Genomic DNA, 18071 nt, shown 5'->3' on the forward strand with positions numbered 1-18071 from the left:
CCACCAATAGGGGGATCCACCCCCCCCCCCCCGCCGCCAAGATCTGTTACAGGCCAAAAAGACAAAAGGAACACACAAAGCAGAAACTGGTTCTTGGTTCCCAGGTGAAGATTAACTTAACTTACAAAACTATACTCCAAATCACAGACCATCCCCCTTTCCCCATAAATGCCATGTTTCTTCTTTTATTTATATGCACATATTTTATATAATCAAGTGTGCAGCATACTACATCACTCACAATATTAGTAAAGAGGGTGTGTGGATGCGGGGGCGGGGGGAGGTGTCACCAAAATCGAAAAATGGACAGAGCTGGAGGTCAGTCTCTCTAGACCAGCCTTCTGCAACCTGGTGCCCTCCAGATATTTTGTACTTCAACACCCATCAGCCCAGATAGTCAGTGGTCAAGGACGCTGGGAGTTGTACTGTAAACCTTCTGGAGGGCCCCAGGTTGGAAAAGGCTGCAGCTCCACAAGGGTAAATAGAGAAGAAAAATTCTCTTTGCCCTGCCTTAAGTCTTCTTGTATGGAGATGTAACAGCAAAAACAACAAAAGAAGCAGAATCCAGAAATCACAAGAAAGTTTCATTTGTAAGCATGTATTGTCCAAACTCCATCTTCTGAGTATTACATTGTTACAAGTCAACAAATGAAATAGAAGAGCACCCACTGAAAGGTGTGTCAGTGGTTGTGTGGATGTGTTTGGAGGAAACAGTGTAAATCGTTAACAGCAAAATTATTAACAGGAACATTCCAGATGTCTTTTCCCAATTTAATGTTCCGTTGAGTTTTCCTAATACTCAAATTCCAATAGTTTGTCACGAAGAAAATTCAAGCTTTCTCCCACTTTCTGGTCATAGTTAGCAAGTTTTTGTGGTTTGGAGCGCTGTGTGGAATATGGTTGCAGAAGGCTTACGGCTAGGGATGTACAGATTGTGTGAAATCTGTCGCGTCTGTGTTTCGCGGATTGTCAGGCACCTTTTCCTCTGTCGTCCACCCATCAACAGAATCGGATCTTTTCATTTCTGAATTTGCACAAATTTACCCATGCAAAAATGAAGAAATTCCCTCAAAATGTGCAAATTCCCCTAAAATTTGCATTTTTGAGCTTTAGCCTATGAGGAAAGTGCACTTTTGGGCTCGTTTTTAAAAAACGTTTGCGTACTTTTCTACAACAAAATTTGCGCAAAATTCCAGAAAGTTAAAAAAAAAAAAGTCTCCAAGTCCATGGAATTCACTCAGTGGGAAAAGCCAGTCCACTGAGGAATACGTGGGTTGGATCCATAAAAATCCAAACTCATTTGGTTCTGTTGCGGATTTCTCCGGCATCCCTAGTTATGGGCACATATGGACTAGTACCTGCGACATGACTGGTAAGGAGCAATATCTCACCCCCTCCACTAGTGCCAGTTTGTACATTTGTGGAATGCTTGTTTTACTTTTATTTGAGGACTTTAATGATTGTGTACACTTGCACAGGTTCACTTACGAAACATTTAAAATTAATACATTAAAAAAATCAAATGCTGTTGAAAGCGGCAATGCCTTGTCATTTCATGAACCTTTTTCTAATCCTTCTTTGTATATTTTGTTCTAGGCTTGCACTTTCTCTCTGTCCACTATTGCAGTGCATATACTTTCCCTTTTCAAGAAAAGAGCAGTGAACAAGCAATTATGTTGTGAACACACACATACAGACCCCATCTGTGCATAGGGATAGGCTACTGGAAGGAAAAATCTTTTTATGTCATTTTAACTATTGTCTGGAAAGGCCTGTACAACCCTGATGCATCCTGCCACAACACCCCATCTTTTACTCTGGGGGCTTGGCTGAGGGTAAAGAAATAAACCGAGAAAGGTCTGAGAAGTTGCCAGGGGTGCTGCTGCTGCTGCTTCCTTCTCCTCTTCCTCTCCACCTCCAAGTGTAGCTGGGAAATGAAACTGGGTAGACAAGTCTAGAAATATACATACAAAGAGTTGAAATACAAGATCAGGCAGTATCCAAATAACTTCCATGGGAGTGGTCAAATCCACACACAACAGCCAGCAATGAAAAAAAAAATCCACACATCCACAAGGTATGCAGTTATTTAAACTTTTGTGTGGGGAAGTATATATTGCTTTTTGATTCAGATAGCCAGAGCAGTTTGCAATAAATTAATCATAACATGGTAAAAACAATTGCAACAGCTTCCACCACAAGAAGCAGGCCACGATTATGATAAAATCAGGGGAAACAAACCAATAAAAGCAGCCACCACAGATCATCTAACACAAATCTTGCAGAAGTCTTAACCTGTAACCTAAACCAGGACTACGCAATCTTTTTTCCACCGAGGGCTGTATTCTCTCAAAGAGAATCTCTCCTGGGCTATATGTAGGCAGGAAGCACACCCAGAGCCACCCCGCTTTCTCTCTCTTACAATCACCACCACAGCCCCACACTGACCTGGGTTTGCATGTAATGATGACCTAGTGGATGGGTTGAGTATGGGTTGTCAACAATCATGAGCTGTTGTTAACATGCAAACGCTGCACTATAGTTTAACTACGGGTTGATAACCAAGAACAACCCAGGAAGTGAACCCATGGTTTGTTGTTGGGTTGTGAACTCTGGATTGTTCGTGGTTAACCATAGTGCAAGTTTTGCATGCAATGACAACCCACGGTTCAATGACAATCCATACTCACCCCATATTGTCATTACGTGTGAAGCAGGCCTCTGTTTCTCTCTGAAGAGGAGAAAGAGAGAAATAGTGTGGGGTGGTGATAAGAGTGAGAGAAAGAGAGGAATGGTGGTGATGATCCAGTGCTGAAGGCGTTGCACAGGTTACCAGTTGTTTTCCAGGCCCAATTCAAGGTGTTGGCATTGACCTTTAAAACCCTGTATGGTTCCGGCCCAATCTATCTTAAGGAGCACCTCCAACAACACCAGGGACACTGCTCAACGAGATGGGCCTCGGAAGGCCTCCTCTCTGTCCCATCAGCCAGGACAGCTAGGCTGGTGAGGACTAGGGAGAGGGCCTTTTGTGTGGTGGCCCTCACTCTGTGGAATTCCCTCCCTAGTGACTTCTGCCATGCCCCCTATTTGATGAGCTATTGGGTAGTATAGAAATAAATAAATAAATAAATAAATACCCCAAAGCACAGTATTCATGCTGAGATGGTGACAATTCATTTTAAATGCTGCTTACAAAGACAGGAAATGTAAAACTATAATGTCTACATTAACTTGAATAGATGTCAGAGAGGTGACTGCAAAATTTATAATTAAAATACATGTCACTAGTGAAAATAGCTTCAGTATCACAGAAATAAGTCCAACTCCTGCAGTTCTGTTGCATACTATAGCTTCCAATGTCATTTTTTTGTCGATTATCCCTATACTAATATATAAGATGACGGGAATCATTGCATGCTAACTAGCACACTAGTTCTGAAAGACCTACATCTAAAGCTGTACTCATAAATATAAATGAAGGCTAGAGTTATATGTATCTTGACTGCTGGTTTTTAATACTTACATTATTACCAATGATTAAGAGTAACACACAAAAGTATTAACTGCTAAAGAATCAGAAGCAAAGTCCCATAATCATAGGAAAGGTGTGTGTGTGTGTGTGGGGGGGGCCCTCCAGCCCACAGGGCCTCCCCACTGACCCACCCATATCCTGCCAGGCCCCTTCTCTGAACCACTCTCCTCTTTGTGATCTCCCCACTCCCACCTCAGGCTGTTCAGCTGAGCAGTGGGAAAACAACTGAGGAAGGCAGGGGTGGAGTGGGGGAGAGAGTCAATAGAACCCTTTCCTCTACTCCTCAGGAGTTTTCTAGCAATCAGCTGAGCAGCAGGGTGGAGGAGATAGTGGTGAGGATTAGGTTTTGTTCTGTTTTGTTCAGCAGAAGCCTGCTGAAGAAAGGGCCTAGCTCAGTTGGAGCCCCGCTAGAGGTTTGCTAGAGGGGAAGTTCCAAAAGCATGGTCAGACCAGTCCAAGGTCAGGTCTTAGAAAGGCAGAACAAAGAAATGGATAGTACCACAGAATACTCCAACTGCCACTGGAAGCCAGGCAAGCTTAACTTATATTTTATTCCAACAGCAAGCATTGTCATTACTGAGCCTTAAGTAGGGTTTTGGCTTCCTTTAGGTTGTTAGCTCTGCCCCCACACTGAGTACCTTCTCCCTTAAAGGTACCTTGCTTGCTCTGGAGGCCTTTGATTGCAACAATTCAGAGGCAGCTTCAGAACTGGAGTCCAAGGATGATGGTGTGACCTCTTCTGGATGCAGTGGGGCTGGCTCCATGGGCTTTTCTAAGGAAGTAGGGTTCTCGAAATGTGCTTCTGGAGCCCAATCCTTGTCCTATTTTGAGAGATTTCCTATATTGGAAGACTCTTCCTCTGAGGAGGGTGGATGGGACACCTCGATATTGACAGAAGAAACCTCATCTTCCCTAGGATCTCCCCTTGCACTACTCAGCTGATAAATGGAAAACAGCTGAGCAGTGTGTGGGTTCACAAGGAAAGTGAGGTTTAAGCCTCCCTCCCAACTGCTCAGCTGATGAAGTGGTGTGTGTCTGTCTGTGGGTGTGTGAGAGAGTGGTTTCTATGAGGGTATATATGTATGTACGTGTGGATGCTCTATGTACTTTTGCCTGTGGCTCCATCCACTACAGGAATGTAGTTCCTGAGGGCTTGCCCACAGGGGAATGCAGCCTTCGGGTTCAAAAAGGTTCCCCACCCCTGTCATAGGGTTTTATTCCAATATTTATTTTAATTTTTTCCCCAGGTCTTCAAAATTAGCTGATTTTCCATAACTATATATTAGCTACTGAAAACCTATAGAAGTATATATTTATATGAATTTATGCAAATATAAAATAATGATTCACTTGACAATGTTCCCAGGTATGTGTTAGGGTGGATATAATTGTGGTTATGTGTCGTTACAGTGAAAACCGTCTTTCTGTTAGACTTAACGCTTTTAGAAAAACCTACATCTGCAAGCTTTTTTTCCCCCATAGTTTTCACATAGAATTAAAAATGAATGAATGTTTGTTGGTTAGTTAGTTAAAAATGGCCTGCAGGTGATACAGCAGATGGTATTTATAATCATTTACTTTTTAATTAAGCAAATACAGGATCCTGTAAAATATCATCAGCCTGGAAAAAAAAGTCTAGTGCAGAACAGCTTTTCCTCTTACATGAGTAGATTATTCTCACATTGGACTTGATACCCCCTTGAAGTAGTCATTGCTAAAACTTGATTTAATAAAGCACCAACAATTTATCTTGTGAATAGTCCTCTTTATTACAGTAAAATAAACTACACTTGTGTTTGAATTTAAGAACATGCTTAAGGGCTTTCCCAAATCTGTTTGCGTTATGCTCACAGTAGAAACATTTGTCCTGATCTTTTAATTTTACAGTTATGTTTCAATTATGAGAGCCAGTGTGGTGTAGTGTTTAGCGTGTTGGGCTGGGACTCTGGAGATCTGGGTTCTAGTCCCCACTCAGCCATGAAGGTCACTGGGTGACTTTGAGCCAGTCACTGATTTTCAGCCTAACCTACCTCACAGGGCTGTTGTGAGGATAAAATGGAGATGAGGCGGACCATGTAAGCCACCTTGGGTCCCTTGGAAGAGGAAAAAAGGCAGGACATAAATGTAATAATTAATAAATAAATGATTATTTTTTGTCACTGGGTAGGCCAGGGGTTAAAAAAAAAAAAAGATGCCCTCAGGGGCCAAATTAGTTGTTACGATTGGGGCTGCAATTCTATGGACCAGTTACTTGGGAGTAAGGCCCATTGAAGCCAATAGGACTTACTTCCAAATGAAAATGTACAGAAATGAAAATGGGCATGATCCTTCAGCAGAAAACACTGAGAAATTCATAGATACATTGTTTTGTAACTGAAGAAGAAATTAAGCAATGGGAAAATGAGAAAGCTTCCATTCCATGGGAAAGTGTCATAGGTCCTTTGGGATGTACTGGTACATCTAATATCATCTGGAGCAGGAATCTAGACATCTTAATCAGCTCTGTGACTCCATGTATTATATATGCCACTATATGAATCTTATGGAAGCCAATGTGTGTTCCAGCAGGGGGTGCTGCTTTTTTTCTCAGCAGCGGTTGCACATTTAATCAAGTGCAGTCAGTTCCCTCATTGTTATGAAGCTCTTAGGGCTCCTTCACACTGAGATTTATCCTGCGATTGAGATGGCTCCTTCAGGAAATTTGCGGGCTCTTTACATGATGCTGTGCTCATTCAAGGCGTCTCCTGCACTATATGCCCTTTGTTCCGTTTTTAAAGAGATCGCAGATAATGAGCTATCAAATTACTCTGTTGTGTTCTGCTTCAGTTCCCTCTGTGAAAAGAGGGAAAGTGGCATGAAGAGGAGTGAGATCAGTGAAAGATAATGGAAGACTCAGATACCGGGAGAAGGAAGGGGTGCGGGGAAAGGAAGCACATGAAAAAGGGAGTCACTGTAATCCTGCATTTAAAACGGAAGCAGAAAGCCCCATTTTAAATGCAGGATTTTAGGCTGGTGTAGAGATGCCCTTAGCCTGCTTGTATCACGGAATGTAAAGCTTTTTGAAATCTGGTAGCGCAAGCCATTGAAATAATTTTTGCATCAGCTTTAATCAATGATATACGGAGGTCCTATAACCCGCAGAGTTATATGAATCTTTAGCTGGACACAGGAAAAGCTTTCAACAGAGTCCAGTGGAGTTACCCATTTAAAGTTGTGGGGTCTGTCAAATTCCCGCTGGAATTTCTCTCATGCATAAATTATGTATAATGCATGCTATTCGCAGGGCCGTCAGCAAGGGTGGGCATGCTTGGGCACCTGCCGAGGACTCACACCCCAGCAGGGGCCCATTGACCAGAGCCCCCTGGAGTTGCTCCTCCTCTTCACGATTGCAGCCCGCTTGTTTGCCTGCTTCTCCCTCTGGCCCAGACAATGGGGGCGGTGAGAAGGAGGAGCAGTAGGCGCTGCTGCCTCCTGGCTGCCTGGCTCTCTGCCTCTCAAGCAAGCAAGTGGGGCAGTGATGAGAAACAGGAAGAGGAGCGAGAGCAGATGGTGACAATGTTGGGAGAAAGTAGACTCACTGAAGGAGGGGGCCCATTGATGGTGTCTTGCCCGGGGGCCCGCAGAAACCTGGATCTGGCACTGGCTATCCTCTGCTCCAGTGTCAAAACCAATGGAGTAAGCTCCATACCACAATGCTAGGGGAAAAATAGATTAAACGGGCTCATTGTTGGAAAATTACTAGCCTTTTAGTGAAAGAATGGCTGATCAAGTCTCCAGATGCTGCAGAAAAGTACAAATTAACTGAAATAATTCGTTAAATAACTGAATCTGTCTTCTCAACTTATTTAGGAGGAAAACAGACTTAATTTATTTCTTACTGAACGTGCAATATGGTTGATAATTTGTGCAGTTTTTTGATATGAATAAAATGTACAGAAAGTGTATGGGTACAGCAATAAACGAAATGCACTCACTGTGGATCTCTGAAAAATACCTTTAGCATTGCTGTATGTGCATAACTGTATTTGGAGTGTTGGAGAAGGGAAGATCAGGTAAGAAAGGAAGCACTTGCCTAACATGGTTACTATTCTGTTTGACTTAACCTCTATTGCAACCAGACTGAAAAAGGATTTTCCTCAGGTTTGGCAGTGTCTCTATAATACTAGGATTCATAATCCAATTCTATAATCTGTAGTGAAAGGGGAAGAGAGCAAGGCCATAGAACCACAGAGTTGGAAGGAACCTCAAAGCTCATTTAGTCCAACTCCCTGTCGATGCAGGAAACCCACTATTATAGCATGTGTGGCCATCCAGCCTCTGTTTACAGACTTCTAACAAAGGAGAATCTACTACCTTCTGTGTTAGTCTGTTCCACTGCCAAACAGCTCGTACCATCAAAAAGTTATTTCTAATGTTTAGTCGAAATCTTTTAACTTGAACCCATTTATTCAGGTCCTACCCCCTGGGTAAAAGAAAACAAATTTTTTCCATCATCTATTTGCCTTTCAAATATGAGGCTATCATATATTTTCTTAATTGTTTCTTTTACAGGCTAAACATACCCAACTTCTCCAAGCTTTCCTCATAGGGCTTGGTTTGCAGACCCCTCAACATCTTCATCACCATCCTCTGGACACTTTCCAGTTTGTTGATACCTTTCTTAAACTGTGGTGCCCAAAATGGGACACAATACTCGAGATGAGGTCTGACAAAAGCAGAATAGAATGGTACATTACTTTTTGGGATCTGGACATTATACTTCTGTTGAAGCAACTTAGGATTGCATTAACTTTTTTAGCTGCTACATTGCACTGCTGACATCTCTAGTTTGTGGTCTACTAAAACCCCTAGATCCTTTCCACATGTACTAGGTGTCACCCATCCTATATTTGTGCCACTGATTCTTCCTACCTAAATGCAGAACTTTGTATTTGTTGAAATTCATTTTGCTAGCTTTTGCCCAGTTCTCCATCTTGTCAAGATCATCTTTGAATCCTGCTTCTGACTTCTAGGGCGCAATCCTGTGCATGTTTAGACAGAGAAAAGGCCTACAACTCCCAGCATGCCCCAGCATGGGGCATGCTGGAAATTGTAGGCCTTTTCTCTGTCTAAACATGCATAGGATGGCACCCCTAAGGTATTAGCTACCTCACCCAGTTTCATGCCATCGACAAATTTGATAAGCATCTCTCTACTCGTTCATCCAAGTTTAGAAAGATATTAAACAACACTGGGCCCAGGACAGAACCCTGCAGCCCAGGACAGAACCCTTGTCACTTCTATCCAGGTTGAGAAGGAGCCGCTAATGACCACTCTTTGAGTATGGTTCATCAACCAATCACAAATTCACTTTACAATAGCATTGTCTAGCCCATATTTTACTAGCTTGCCAACAACAATATCATGGGGATGTTGTTAAAAGCCTTGCTGAAATCAAGATATACTACATTTATAGTATTCCCCTGACAGCTGACTCTATAAAAAACAGAAGGTAAGGTTAGTCTGGCATGACTTGTGCATCAGGTGACCCCTTTTGGAAAAACAATCTTAAACATTTTCAGACATGAGGCTGAAATCAGTTTTCATTTAAATTGATCTGTAATGAAGATGTAAAATATTGGCCAGAACATATCTTAAATTAACATCTTTCTTCAGCTTCAGTCCCACACTAACAATATTCACATATGGCATAAACAGTGTGAGAGAGGTACCAAAAACATGGGATTTTTTGGTTACATTACTTGTGAAAACCATGTGAATGTTCTTAGTAATTTCCATTCATTATTCTAGTTTCACATCATTCCTAAAGTAGATTGCTTATTTAGAACACAATGACACATGTTAATTCCTTTTAAAAAGTCACAAGAAGCTTTATCTCCTTGTCCTTTTTAATTTGGTCTGAGTCTTTCAATTATAATTTTAAGAGTATTTTATGGATTATTACCATTTAACCATTTCTGCCATTTAAATGCAGCAAAATCTCCTTCTAATCTATAAGCAGCAAGTTGTGTGTGTGTATATGTGCGTGTGGGAGATTACAAGGACTTGTCTTAAAACAAATTGACTGGTGTTCCACACTTTCTAATGAGAGTAGCCCAAGGAACTACAGATCAGGCACTGCCACTGAAGTCCACTGGTGGAATTACAAATACACAGGCAAACTTGCCTTTCTTTTAGGTCCAGAAATGCCTTGCTTTCTGGCTTCTCTTCGGCACCACACAGACCGCCTTTGTTGCTGTCCTGTACTTCCTACCCAGTACTATTCTTTCCCTGTAAATAGCCATAACCATCTCACCTTTCTACATATCCAATAAAGATTTTGTTCAACAAGCACTGCAGGTACCAACCGTGGCTATGTGCATTGCCTGTCCTTTGGTCTCTTCTTTCAGAGGATCATTTTTCTGTGTTTCCTCTCAGTGCGTGTTCAGCTTTGTATTCTGGATACTGTTTTGTACACTTTATACGTCGGCACAAAAGGATGTGACAAACAAGAAAAGTGTGAGCAGAGCAGAGCATGCGTGCGTGTGTTATTTCATCTCCGCCAGAGATGTCATGCTGCTTGACAGAAAAGGACTCCTAACCAATCCAGAAACACGTCTCTGTGGCCAATCCAAAGCTGTCTTACATAGCAGTCTTAGAAAAAGGAAGCTTAATACCCGAGCTTTCTTTTCTTTGTGTGTCCCCCCCCTCCCCCGCTGCTTGGAGTCTCTCTGAGGAGGGTGCTGCTGTGTTCAAGGCTTTATCAACGGCTGGGCAACATCTGTCCACAAAAAGGACCAAAGAATCCTAGGCAATCTTCCCTCCACTTTCTGATTCTTTCGCTCTGCTTTTTAAGCTTGCAGGCTGCTTTGCCCATGTCATGCACTCACTCACTCAGGAAATCAAATCCTTCTCCAGGGCTAATCTGAGGCAACAATGCACCAGAGTCACGACTCTAACCGGGAAGAGAATCGTCGAGACGTGGAAGGATGCTCGCATGATGCAAGTGGTGGAAGTAGCGGATTGTCCTGACGGGGAAGCCTGCGGTTACGTGCAGGACCTGAGCTTGGATCTGCAAGTTGGCGTCATTAAGCCCTGGCTGTTGCTTGGTACGTAGGTGGAGCCAAAGCCGCAGAACGGTTAAGAAACCGGTGCATGTGGATGGGTATAAAAACGGTATTTCGAGAAGAGCCTCCCCATTCTTTTTCTAGGTTTCAAGACACGGAAAGGTTTTTCTTGGCTCTGTCCTAAAGGCGCAATCCTATGCCTGTTTGGATAGACCCAAATATGCCTGTTTGGATAGACTGTTTGGATAGACCCCGCAACAACTCCCAGCATTCCCCAGCCATGCATAGGATTGCACCTTAACATTTTTGTGCCTTTACCATTTATTATTTATTTGGTGTCCACAGTGTTATTTCAGATTAGAACAACCACCTAGCCTTATCAGAATGAGCTGGGCTGTCTCTTTTTCTTATTCCTTTCCCACATGTATGGATAATATGTCTTTTCTCCTCACAGGATCACAAGACGCTGCTCATGACCTGGAGACCATGAAAAAACATAGGGTAATGAGCTATGCCAATTTTTATAGATATATGAAAAGCCTTCCCATATTAAACATAGATTAAACTTTTCAAAATGTTTTCAAATTTGCTCTTCTCAGTGTTATCCTTCAAAAAACAAACATACACCTTGCTCTGCATTTTTCGGAATTGCAAAATTTATTATTATCTGATTCCTCTGTAAGCTAGTAGGTAACTGAAATGGATCGTACACATACTTTGCATGGAAGTAAGTTCCACTTAAATCTGTGAGCCTTAGGGTGCAATCCTATGTATTTTTAAACAGAAGTTCTACAACTCCCAGCATGCTCCAGCTAACAATGCTGGCTGGGGGATGCTGGGAGTTGCAGGTCTTTTTTCTTTCTAAACATGTATAGGATTGAGCCCTTAAGCTGCAATCCTATGCATACTTACTAAGGAGTAAGCCCTATTGAATTCATTGGAACTTACTTATGATTAAACACACTGAAGATTTCACCTCAGTCTTTACGTAATAAGTTAGGGGATAGATCCGATTTTTTTTTGTACTTAAAGTACCCACTGAAATCATTAGGATTTAAATTAGTCATGAATAATTAAGTCTGGATCTAACCCTAGGATTAGAGGGTGGGTTCAAGTGAGCTGCTTTTGATTCTCCCTCTCCATTATTTAACATTAAGTAGAAAAAAAATAGGGACAATTGTAACAGTTGTCACTTAAAAAATATGTCATGTCAATCCTGCCCTTGGGTTCATGGCATAAAATGGAAGAAAGTTAGCCTTTGTGACAGATTCCTCAGCTGTTGGTTTGAAGTCCACAATCATGCCAGAACCTGAAGATTACAAAACCAGCTTCATGTCTTGATTATCTGTCTTCTGTGTTTTAGGTTACCCATGTTCTAAATGTAGCCTATGGAGTTGAAAATGCCTTCCCACATGACTTTATATATAAGACCATTCCTATCCTTGACCTTCCTGAGACTGACATCCTGTCCTATTTCCCGGAGTGTTTTGAATTCATTGACCAAGTCAAGTTAAAGGTAAATTGTTGCAGTGTATGATTACTGACTGTGAGTGGTGCATGGCAATAGAAAGAAAGAAAGAAAGAAAGAAAGGCAATGTACATTTTTGACCCTGCTCTGATGAGGCATTGGGATCTTCTTAAGCTACTTCCATATTGAGATCAATTAAAATAACTTGAGCTCCCACTCTTAAATACTGAACAAAAAATCTGAATGTAAAATGGCATATTTCACCAACAGTAAGATTATTTGGGTTGGGTTTTTTATTACTTTTTAAATTACTTTTTATTAAAAAGATTAAACATTTTCTGTTCATCTTTCTATAGCCAAGCAAATAAGCACAAATCCAGACACTTGCTTAATTTGGGGCCTTTGATTTGAACATTTTTAGTTGTTAACAAAACAAAACATTAAAAAAAAAACCTCAATCCTGTAGATGTCTACTCAGAAGTAAGGCTCTTTGGGAAACCAGGACTTCCTAAAGCAATCCCAGACACAAGTGGAAATGCTTGTTTCCGGAATGGAGCAGGTCAGCAGAGCTCCCATCGGCAAGCTCTGCTGATATGCCCCATCCTGGAAATGAGTGTTTTGGTTTGCTTCAGGAGCCATTAGCTTCCTGTTTCACAAGCAGTGGGTCTCGCTAGCATGTGGGCAATGTTGGATACTGCCCAGTGATTTAAATGAGGCCTACTTCCAGGTAAGTGAGAATAGGATTGCAGCCTAAGGGCGCAATCGTATTCAGATAGGTGGCTGCCTCCAAACTCGGAGGTGACGGCTTATCGAATGCAGGGCAGGAGAAGCACAGAGGGGATCGTTCCCTCTGTGCTTCTCCTGCCCTGCATTTTTGGCTAGACAGCCGATTGCGGCTGTCTAGCTGCGGGAGGGCTGGGGGGGGGGGGGAGGAGGCTGCTGTACGACACAATGGATGTGTCTTACAGGCATTCTGCCTGCCCTGCCCCCGAACGCCCCTTTTTGGCTGCTCTGCACTCCTCTTGAAAGCACAGAGGACGGGGTTGTTCCGCACTGCCTCTGAGGCGGCGCGGAAGTGCGGGGAGGTCAGTTCCTGGAAAACCAGATATCCTATGGCTGTCTAGCCGCTGTCTAGCAGCCATAGGATTGCTCCCTAAGACACATTTCTTACCTAGTATCATTAAACCTAACATTAGACCCTCCAAAGAGTAGCATTGCTGAAGCACTACAAGTAAAAATCACATGCTACAAATCAACACAGAATTAGGTATGCGTAAACCCATGGATTACAGCACTGAGTTGAATAGGAAAAATTAAGATTGAACATTAATTTAAATATCTAGAATTTTGCCCTATTTTATGTTTTGATGGACAAAAGTATGTTTCTATTTAGCATGATTATTTTATAAAGCCAAAGTACTCCTGCAAAGAGCCAGTTATCTTATATAAGGAAATCAGAGCTTAATCTGTTTCATATAATCTGTTTATTTGGTGCTACAGGCTGACAGTATCTTGACTTTTCAAACCTGGTTCCAGATTATTCCATGGGATCTACCATTTCTATTATTTAGCTAGTTTGGAATTAAGGAAGATATTATTGCACTATCAAGCTTTTTGTTATTTTAGAACACAGCGTATTGTTTACAAGTTACCTGAAACGTGTATTCATTTCATGCCCTCCTGGAGGTTTCCAGTTACGGTTTCCACTTCATTTCTAAATTAGATTTGCCATTCTAAGTAGCTTAGTGTGACTGTTCCATCACAGAAGTTTAATTTTTCAGTTAGTTCTTATACTCAAGAGTGCTTTTATAATCTTGTCTGACAGTTCTAATGCTTCATAGTGCACAATGCTTTTGTTATATAGCTGGAAAAAATAGATCATTTATGCACCTCTCATGAAAACTCCCCACCAAAGCAGGACAAATTAATAAAGCATGACATTATGAACGGCCTCATTAAGGCAAACAAAGTTATACTTGGAGACACTTTTTGATACTTCCATGCATCATGGAACAGGCTTTGGCCCAAGCCTGAAGTTTATTTCCCCAGTAAGAAAGATTCAGATTGCGGAATGATCTTTCGTCAGATTTGCCAAGAGTGATTTGTTGCCTTCAACTATTATCGATGAAGGAAAAAAATGAAACTGCATTATGTAGTATGATGAAACAAAACAGTAATGCTAATGGTCAGCTTTTTGAGTCAATTGCCTGGTTCGGCCATAATCCTAAACCATTGTTTAGCAGCATGTGAACAAGCCTGCTGTAGTCTCAGGGTAGGGCCCTCCTTTCTCTTCCTCTGGCATATGCCAGAGGAGATCAGAAACATCCACTTCTGGGCTTAAACTAACAGCATTTTGTCATTACTTCCAGCAAGGACAAACTGAAGTTAATTTAAGCTATGGCCACCTGTTGTGTCCACCTGGCTCAGTGGGAGAATAATAGAATAGTAGGGTTGAAAGGGGCCTATAAGACCATTGAATCCAACCCCCTGCTCAATGCAGGAATCCAAGTCAAAGCATCCCTGTCAGATGTCTGCCCAGCTTCATCTTGAATGCCTCCAGTGTGGGAGAGGAGGCTTTGACCCCCAGCATCTTGAAAGCTACTGGGAGTATGGAAGCAGTGATGCCCATTTGGGTTGCTGGGAGGAGAGCCTCATCTGCCCCCCACCTCCCAGTGACCCTGAAACAGCAATATTGGGGTCACCAGAAGCATGGGGGAGGGGAAGGCTTTGGCTTGAAGCTATCTCCCCACCCCCAGACCAGAGATCTTGTGCAGGATCACTGGGATGGAGGTGAGGGTAAAGCCTCTCACCCCTGTATATGTGTGTGTGTGTTTCTACCAAACATAGATTTAATAGGTTGATAGGCAGTTATTGACTAGGACCTAAAGAGCTCTCTACATGAACAGGAAGTACTTCCATGCTATTGGAGTTATGTGTCACTGATTCCCCACCCCCAACTGCATTGAATACCACTATGGAGGGTTTCTCCAAAACCCTCAGTTTTCAGTGGATGTGAGTGACTGCAGTGGAAACATATGCAAGAATCCTGGTACATCTAAGTAAATGATACAAACATTTACTGAGAAGTTAGCTGAGTTAAAATCAATGGGACCTATTTCTTTGTAAGACTGGAATGCAGATCTGTGCAATCAATACCTAATTTTGCATTGCGGATAACTGGCAATTAGTTGCCTTCCTCCAAACTAATCTGCCTGAAAAAGATTTGTGTATTTGAAAAATGAGTTTCCACATTGGAAATCCACCCGTAAAGTTAATAGATTTGGATCCAGCTTTAGTCAGAGTAGAGAAAATCAGAGTAAATCCATGGGATTTAAGTTAGTCCCATTTAAATAAGTCTACTGTAAGACAAAATCTGGATCCAACCTAGTGTAGTTAAATCTTTTTCTTAATATTGCAAATTATAAATATAGACACAAATTATTTTATAGGGGTTCAGTTGTGGATCAGAATTTTCTAATTTTGTGTGGGTGATAAAACGTACAGTTTAGGGCACAATCCTGTGTCCCCTAGACAGCATATGGGGGACATAGGATATTTTGGTTTCTGGGATTTGAGGTCGGACCCAGGGCTCCAACTTCGGAGCCCAGAAACCACAGTCCCCTCCCCCTCATAGCTGGCACGGTTCTCTCTGTGCCAGCTACGTCTCCGCACTAGGAAACGGAGTGCAGAGACAGTGAAAAGGGGGCAGTCCTAGGGGCGGGGAGCGGTCCCAAAATCGCTCATCTAGGGAAAATGCAGGGCGGCTGGAGGCAAGGATCGCCTCTATGCTCCTGCTGCCCTGCACTGGATACTTGGCAGCCTCCAACTCCGGAGGCTGCCGACAATCAAGAGAGGATTGCGCCCTCCATGTAGATGTAGGAACAGATTTTTTTCTTTGATATTTTATGTATGTATTTAAACTATTTTAATTCAGCAAAATTTCCAGGGCAACGTGCAACAGAATAACAAAACAAAAATAATTACTACTGCTCCTACTAGTAGTAATTCAAAAATAACCACCATTTAATATGCAACAGAGTAAAAAGCACCACTCACCTATTTGGGGGATGGGAGGATTGATTCTAGGCCCCCTCTCACCATCTTCTCCCAACAGGTAACCAGTATCGCCAAAACTGACAGCACTGATCAAACTGTTCAATGGGAGGATCCTTGAGCAGAGTGCGTGCAGCCCACCAGAATTCTGGTTCAAGATCAATACATGAAATAGATGGAGAACTTGTGTAATTTTATAAGATCTACATATGATAATGCTATTTCTGAGAACTTCATACAGGGCTTGCTCAGATTGGTGCTTAAAATGCCCATACAAGAAAATGGCATTAAATCCATAATTATTGGTAACGGTTTCTAAATATGCTCTCTCTCTCTCTCTCTCTCTCTCTCTCTCGGAGGATGGTGCGGTGCTTGTTCACTGTAATGCTGGAGTGTCTCGTGCGGCAGCAATCATCATAGGCTTCCTAATGTACTCAGAAGGACTGAATTTTCCCAGGGCTTTTTCTTTGGTGAAAAACGCAAGACCTGTGATTTGTCCAAATCCTGGCTTCATGGAGCAACTCCACAAATACCATCAGTGCAATACTGAAAAAAGCAGAAACTTAAATGATATAGAATGATGAAAGGGGAATAATTAACCTTTGTGGCTGCATTGTAATGAACAAAGCTGTGACTTTTTTTTTTTTTTAACTCCAGTGTAGAATTACAGCTTGAAAACTGTCACTGGCTGGGTTCACACGTCACTGTACACTTTCTTTCACTGTACAATGTATAATTTTAAATCCATTTCGCCTCAAATTAATTGTTCTGGTTTTAATCCCCCCCCCCCAAATAATGGGTCAAACAATACTGAATCAACATAGCTTTGCTAAGTAACATTGGTTTGGTGCTTGTTCCCTCACCTGTAAATGTTTTAGACTTCAACTCCCATCAGCATGGTCAATTGTCAAGAATGCTGGGAACTGAAATCCAAAATGTCTGGAGGGCACCAAGGCTGGCTTAGGGCATCACAGTCAGAATTATACGAATCCATTGAATCATCTGTCTATAAAGCAATTTAGGGAGCAATCCTATGGCCCCTAGACAGCGCTCTGACCTTGGAAGGGGGAACCCCTCTCCTTGCTAGTGTGAAGTAACTGTGCTTCCTAGCCTCCAAGGTTGGAAATTGACCTTGGAGAGAGGGGAAAGGGGGTTCCAGTGGGCAGGGAGGGGAGGAGACCAGAGATGCCAGGATACGAACTATCTTGAGCCTCTTCCAGCCTCCTTCCCTCCCCCTCTGAAGTGCCATTGCTAGACAGGCAAGAAAGCCCATCTAGCGAAAAGCACAACGATCAGAGGATGGGGAGACAGATTGCCTCCGCCACTCCTTCCACTCTACCAGCTTCAGCCTGGCAGGGCACTGCATATACGGAAGCCTTTGCATTTGGAGGCTTCCGTCTTGTCAGGGCGCAATCCCGTGGATGTTTAGACAGAAAAAACAACCTATGACACCCAGCATCCCTCCAGGTAGCAATGCTGGCTGGGGCATGCTGGGAACTGTAGGACTTTTTTTCTGTTTAAACATGCATAGTATTGTGCCCTTAGTTCTAGCAGTCCTTCATTCTCTTCAGGAATAATTAGTCTCAAGAACTCTTTTTTACCAAAATGTTCTGCATGTTAGGCCTCAGTAGGCTCAGACCCTAGGCCAGCCTTCTCCATCCTGGTGTCCTCTTGATGTGTTGGACTACATGCGGGAGTTGTAGTCCAACACATCTGAAGAGCACCATGTTGGGCAAGGCTGTTCTTGGCTGCTGGGTTCCAGGGCTCAGGGTGAGACTGGCTGTCAGTCCAAGCCAATCAAAAGGCAGGAGCCACCCTTGGGGTCAGCTGCCAATGCTCATGCTGGTAGTATAACATAGGTGGCACCCTTCAACCTCAGACCTCAGTCTGCCAAACGTGCAGTGAGACCAGAGTGTTGGTGGTAAGGTACTGGAGCATGACGGCTGGGAGACCCAGTTCAAGATGATCCTCA

At 42.6% G+C, this 18071-nt stretch overlaps 1 protein-coding gene across 5 annotated transcripts in view; it reads left to right on the forward strand.

Moving 5' to 3' along the window:
- DUSP19 (dual specificity phosphatase 19) overlaps positions 1-16860 on the forward strand; it is a 37669-nt gene extending 20809 nt beyond the window's left edge. For 3 of the 5 annotated variants that reach the window (XM_084815380.1, XM_084815371.1, XM_084815398.1), the window contains exons 2-5: positions 10430-10620; positions 11033-11079; positions 11942-12094; positions 16459-16860. In XM_084815380.1, coding sequence (XP_084671506.1) covers positions 10430-10620; positions 11033-11079; positions 11942-12094; positions 16459-16680 — 613 coding nt within the window. In that variant the 3' untranslated portion in view covers positions 16681-16860. Of the gene's footprint in view, positions 1-10168; positions 10621-11032; positions 11080-11941; positions 12095-16458 lie in introns of those variants that run through there. The other 2 variants (XM_084815389.1, XM_084815362.1) reach the window with 2 other exon arrangements.
- Positions 16861-18071: the final 1211 nt, after the last annotated feature.

Source organism: Heloderma suspectum, chromosome 1, assembly GCF_057233095.1.
Source record: "Heloderma suspectum isolate Gila_16-S chromosome 1, 16-S_ref, whole genome shotgun sequence".
NCBI lineage: Eukaryota > Metazoa > Chordata > Lepidosauria > Squamata > Helodermatidae > Heloderma > Heloderma suspectum.